This window comes from Dryas octopetala, chromosome 5, assembly GCF_963921425.1.
Source record: "Dryas octopetala chromosome 5, drDryOcto1.1, whole genome shotgun sequence".
Taxonomy (NCBI): Eukaryota; Viridiplantae; Streptophyta; class Magnoliopsida; order Rosales; family Rosaceae; genus Dryas; species Dryas octopetala.
In genome coordinates, this window is record NC_141370.1 from 11,868,250 (window position 1) to 11,872,789 (window position 4,540).

The 4,540-nt window shown below is 39.7% G+C and overlaps 1 protein-coding gene across 1 annotated transcript; it reads right to left on the minus strand.

Moving 5' to 3' along the window:
• Positions 1-1,446, minus strand: LOC147284330 (uncharacterized). The gene is made up of 2 exons (XM_086245675.1): positions 1,009-1,446; positions 1-921 (listed from the first exon to the last, which is right to left on the minus strand). Exons 1-2 carry the CDS (start codon positions 1,444-1,446, stop codon positions 1-3), a joined length of 1,359 nt encoding a protein of 452 aa, XP_086101801.1.
• Positions 1,447-4,540: the final 3,094 nt, after the last annotated feature.

A 4,540-nucleotide genomic window follows, 5' to 3' on the forward strand; every position in this document is an offset into this window, starting at 1 on the left:
CTAAAGAGTGGGCCCTGCATGATTGCCACAGACCCCTTCATGGATCTCCCGGAGAATATAGTCGCCTTGTTCGGGGGTAAGGCAGCGCAAGTATGGTAGGGAGAAACCCCGCTTGTATAACTTGTCGTTAATAATGGTGTACCGGGAAGCTCTATGGTGAAGGCGCCGAGCCTCAGCCTTGTCCGCGGGTGGGTTCCCATGCTTAAGAAATGCAAGGAGAGGGTCCATCCAACTAGCTTGTTGCGCAGACTGGCAGACTTCCATAACATCAGTGCTGCGCTGAGGTAAGAACTCAACTGGGACAGACCTCCCGGCTTCATGGTCAACTGCCGAGGCAAGGCGAGCTAGGGCATCCGCCCTCTCATTGTCTGCCCTAGGGATTTGTATGAGCTGGTATGCTGAGAATTGATTGAGTAGGCTTTGAACTTTGGTAAAGTAGGCGGCCATGCGCTCACCCTTGGTCTGGTATTCCTGTGTGACCTGGTTCACCACAAGTTGAGAGTCGCTGTAGATGTTGAGTTGCTCAACGTCCATATGTAGTGCCAAAGATAAGCCGGCAATGAGGGCCTTATATTCAGCCTCATTGTTGGATGCCTGGAAGCCGAATCGAAGAGCATACTCAATGGTGGTATGGTCAGGGGCGATCAAAACAAGTCCGGCTCCACTTCCCTGTTGATTAGAAGACCCATCAACATATAAAGACCAGATTGGGCGATCCGGCCTGATTGCCGGAGTAGAAGAAGTTGGTGGATCGGTGGTCGTCACAATGGCGGAGGAGGGCCCAGCCTCGGGTAGGAATGTAGATTCTGAAATGAAGTCTGCAATGGCTTGTCCCTTGATTGCGGGCCGTGGGCGGTAGGAAATGTCAAATTCGCTCAGCTCAATGGACCATTTGATAAGTCGGCCAGAGACCTCAGGCCGCTGCAATACTTGCCTAAGTGGTTGATTGGTGAGAACCACGATAGGATGAGCCTAGAAGTATGGGCGGAGGCGCCGGGCTGATGTGACCAAGGCAAGGGCTAATTTTTCTATCTCTGGATATCTGGTCTCAGCATCTTGCAGGGCCTTGCTGGTATAGTACACCGGGTGCTCAACCCTATCCTCAAGTCGAATGAGGACTGAGCTGGTGGCTGTCAGGGAAACGGACAAGTAGAGGAGTAACTCTTCCGCTGGCTCGGGTTTAGAAAGTAGAGGTGATTTGCCCATGTACTCTTTTAGATCTTGGAAGGCCTTCTCACACTCCGGAGTCCAGTCAATGTATTTTGTCCGAGCCTTAAGGGTTTTGAAGAATGGGGCGCAACGGTCGGTGGCCTTGGATATGAATCGTGTCAAGGCGGCGACCCTGCCCGTTAGGCTCTGCACCTCCTTCTGAGTCCTGGGAGATTGCATATCGATCAAGGCTTTGATTTTTTCAGGGTTGGCCTCGATCCCCCTTTGGCTCACCATGTAGCCAAGGAATTTTCCCGAAAACACGCCGAACGTGCACTTGGCAGGGTTGTGTGCGCATTTGGTACTTCTTGAGCACGGAAAACATCTCAGAAAGTTTGTGGACGTGGTCCTCCGCCCGGACACTCTTGACAAGCATGTCGTCCACATAGACCTCCATGGACTTACCAATGTATTCTGAAAAAATGGAGTTGACCAAACGCTGGTAGGTGGCCCCGGCATTTTTGGTAGGTGACACGCTGGATGACTTGTCGTTATGCCGAGATGATTAGTAATTAAATTTTTAAGTGGGAGTCAAACTCTTTCATAGCCTCCAACTTTTTTTTTTTGAAATTTTTTTTTTGTCTTCCAACACAACAGTTACCATTTAATTGAATTTTTTTTAATTTCTTTTAATTTGTAAATTGTTCATTAGTGGCTAATTGGAGTTTATTATTGTAGAATTTAGTATATTTTGGAGGGTTTAGAGCTTAGAATTTAAGGATAATTACTTTAGTGTATTGATTTGTTGTTTTAGAATTTAGAGCTAATAATTTAATATTTAGTTTCCGAGTTTTGCGTTTTGCTCAAAACTAGATGCATAAACGCTAAAACGTACATAAGCGATAAATGAGATTCTAAAATAAACAAGTAAAAAAGTAACCTTAAGGTGTAACTGTATCACAACAATTTGCATATACAACTCTTTAACACAATTATATTTTTAGGTAATTGGTGAAAACAAGAATTGTAGGGATAGTGTGTTGGCATGGAAGAAAAAAAGAAAATAGAAGATACGTGGAGTGGATTATAAAATTGGGTGGGCAACAAAATTATTGTGAAGCAGACAAGAGAGGAAGAAAGTGTGACGCGGATTTCACCACCGCTCCGCTCCCTTAATTTCATTGAATTTAGGCAACCCCACCACAAATTCCAAGCTTCTTGGTGCAGCTGCACTCCCATTTTTTTTTAACACATACACCTTAATTTGCTAATCGCTATTAATTTGGTCCAAGATCATATCGATATTTATTTATTCAATAAAGTTAAAGAAGACATAAAAATCAAATAAAATTGAAGAAAATCTATGCCAAATTAATATAGCTATTAGATATAGAACTGCATTGTGTGTGCTAAACCTTTTTGGGTTGTTCCTTATGGACTTTCTCAATGTTTTCTTGTGGGACAAAAACTATGCGACTTAATTGGCCAATGGCCAGGTCATTGGTGGTATTAATAGAGTAATTGTCTCTTTATTAGAAACTCTACTTGACCTAATTTCTTATAGCTTGTAGAAATGTAATTGCGAAAGAAAGGTATTAATGAGTCATGTCTTGAAGGAATTATGTAATATTAGATATGATTTTGCACTAAATTTAGTTTAGTATAAATTATTTTATATAAGGATAGCACAAAAATATCCTCAAAATCATGTCAAATAGAGAAGACAAAAAGATTATAGAAAAATACAGACTTTCTAGCACTTAAGACTTTTCGAAGAGTCCTGGCCAAAAAAAATAAAAGACTTGTCGAAGAGAGCCTAATTTATGTTATTTATGTCATATATGAATGTTACTTATGTTTAATAAATAAAAAAGTACAGGTCGTGCCATTTATTAGTATATAAAATTAATTTTGTTTTTGACACTAACAAAGAACGAAGTGGTAGCAGCGAATATAACCTGCAGATAAAAAAAACGTTTAATTTATTGGAATTTTGAATGCATGTTGCCAAGGGCAAGTTGGTACTTGGGCGCCACAAGAAAGTGGATGGGGGATGACGTTGTTTTGCTATTATTTGCTACTCATACAGTCATACTGGCCTTTTGAGATTCGGAAAGCTGGATATGCAGCATGTATGAGAAAACATGGGTATCTATTAGTCTATGACCAAGTATATCGTTTTCCGGAATTTTTTAATTTTTATTTTCAGTGTCTAACTTGGCTTCTAAAACTAAAAGGGACATTTGGCCTTTTTCAAAAGGTTTCAGTAGCTCAATATTATTATTATTTTCATGAAAAATGATGTTTCTTACTGAAGATATTCTTCTTTGAATTGAAAAATGAAAAGTTGTGTCAAAAACTTAAAATAAAATGAAATTTTAACTAGTTTAAATTTCTGATGGGCCTTTCACTTTGAATGTAGATGCTATGGCTACGCTATTTCTTGCTTTAGGAGTAAGGATGAAAACTTGGCTTCCGACAGTACCTATTGGAGGAAGCTAAGAAATTGGAAAGCCTAGGTGCTTTTCATGAAACTTAACAACTTGGACCTGCAAGTCTGCAACAAATTGCCAAGCTCTACTTGTAAATGGAGAGAAACAAATAGCATATTTGTCCAAACTGATCATGAATATTACACTTTGGGTCTCAAAAATAACACTAGGCAAATGAGCTTCAAATTAACCATTTAGAAAACAACTTATAAATAACATTGATAAGTGCAATCGGTCGAAACCGATAGTGACTTGTCTATCTTCGGAATAAGAGACATAAGGGTATGATTTAGAACAGCCAAACGACGCTCGACCACAGCAGACCCAACAATTATTACCTACCCATTAATTATGCCAAACCAACCCTTATTATAGTGACCTCAGCTTCTTTATTGCCAAGTACTAAGGTATAGTAAGGTAAACACTGCTTTGCCATTGACTGGTGAGCCCCAAAATGAATGAATACTACATGATAGCTCTGAAGAATAAATATCGATCATAATTGTTTCTTGTCCATATTTAGTCATATATTTACGTACTTTATTTTCTCCTGCTTCCCTAAAGCAGTAAAATTGTACACTCCTGCTAGCAGTAAAATTGTACACTCCTGCTAGCTTTACGAATGCTTTGGCCTTTGGGGACTTGGAGAGTTGGAGTACGTGGTAGAAATTAAGACACCAAAGCTAATCATGCACTAGCTATGCTTTTACTGCAAATTCATTATGCATGCATTTATTTTTGGCCAAACTTTTCTCTGCAACTTCATTTTTACCACAAAGTACGTACATATCCTATTTATGAGTAATTAGACCATGAATCTTAGTTTAATTAATATTACTGGAGTTAATTAATTCATTAATTACACAACTTGGATTTTGAATTGGTGATATCAGCCAATT

Excerpts from the sequence above, each read along its gene's own strand:
- LOC147284330 (XM_086245675.1), bottom strand. The coding sequence starts at position 1,446 with ATGGTGAGCCAAAGGGGGATCGAGGCCAACCCTGAAAAAATCAAAGCC. Across the intron at positions 922-1,008 it reads AAAAATTAGCCCTTGCCTTG|CGGCCTGAGGTCTCTGGCCG; the intron begins GTCACATCAGCC and ends CAAGTATTGCAG.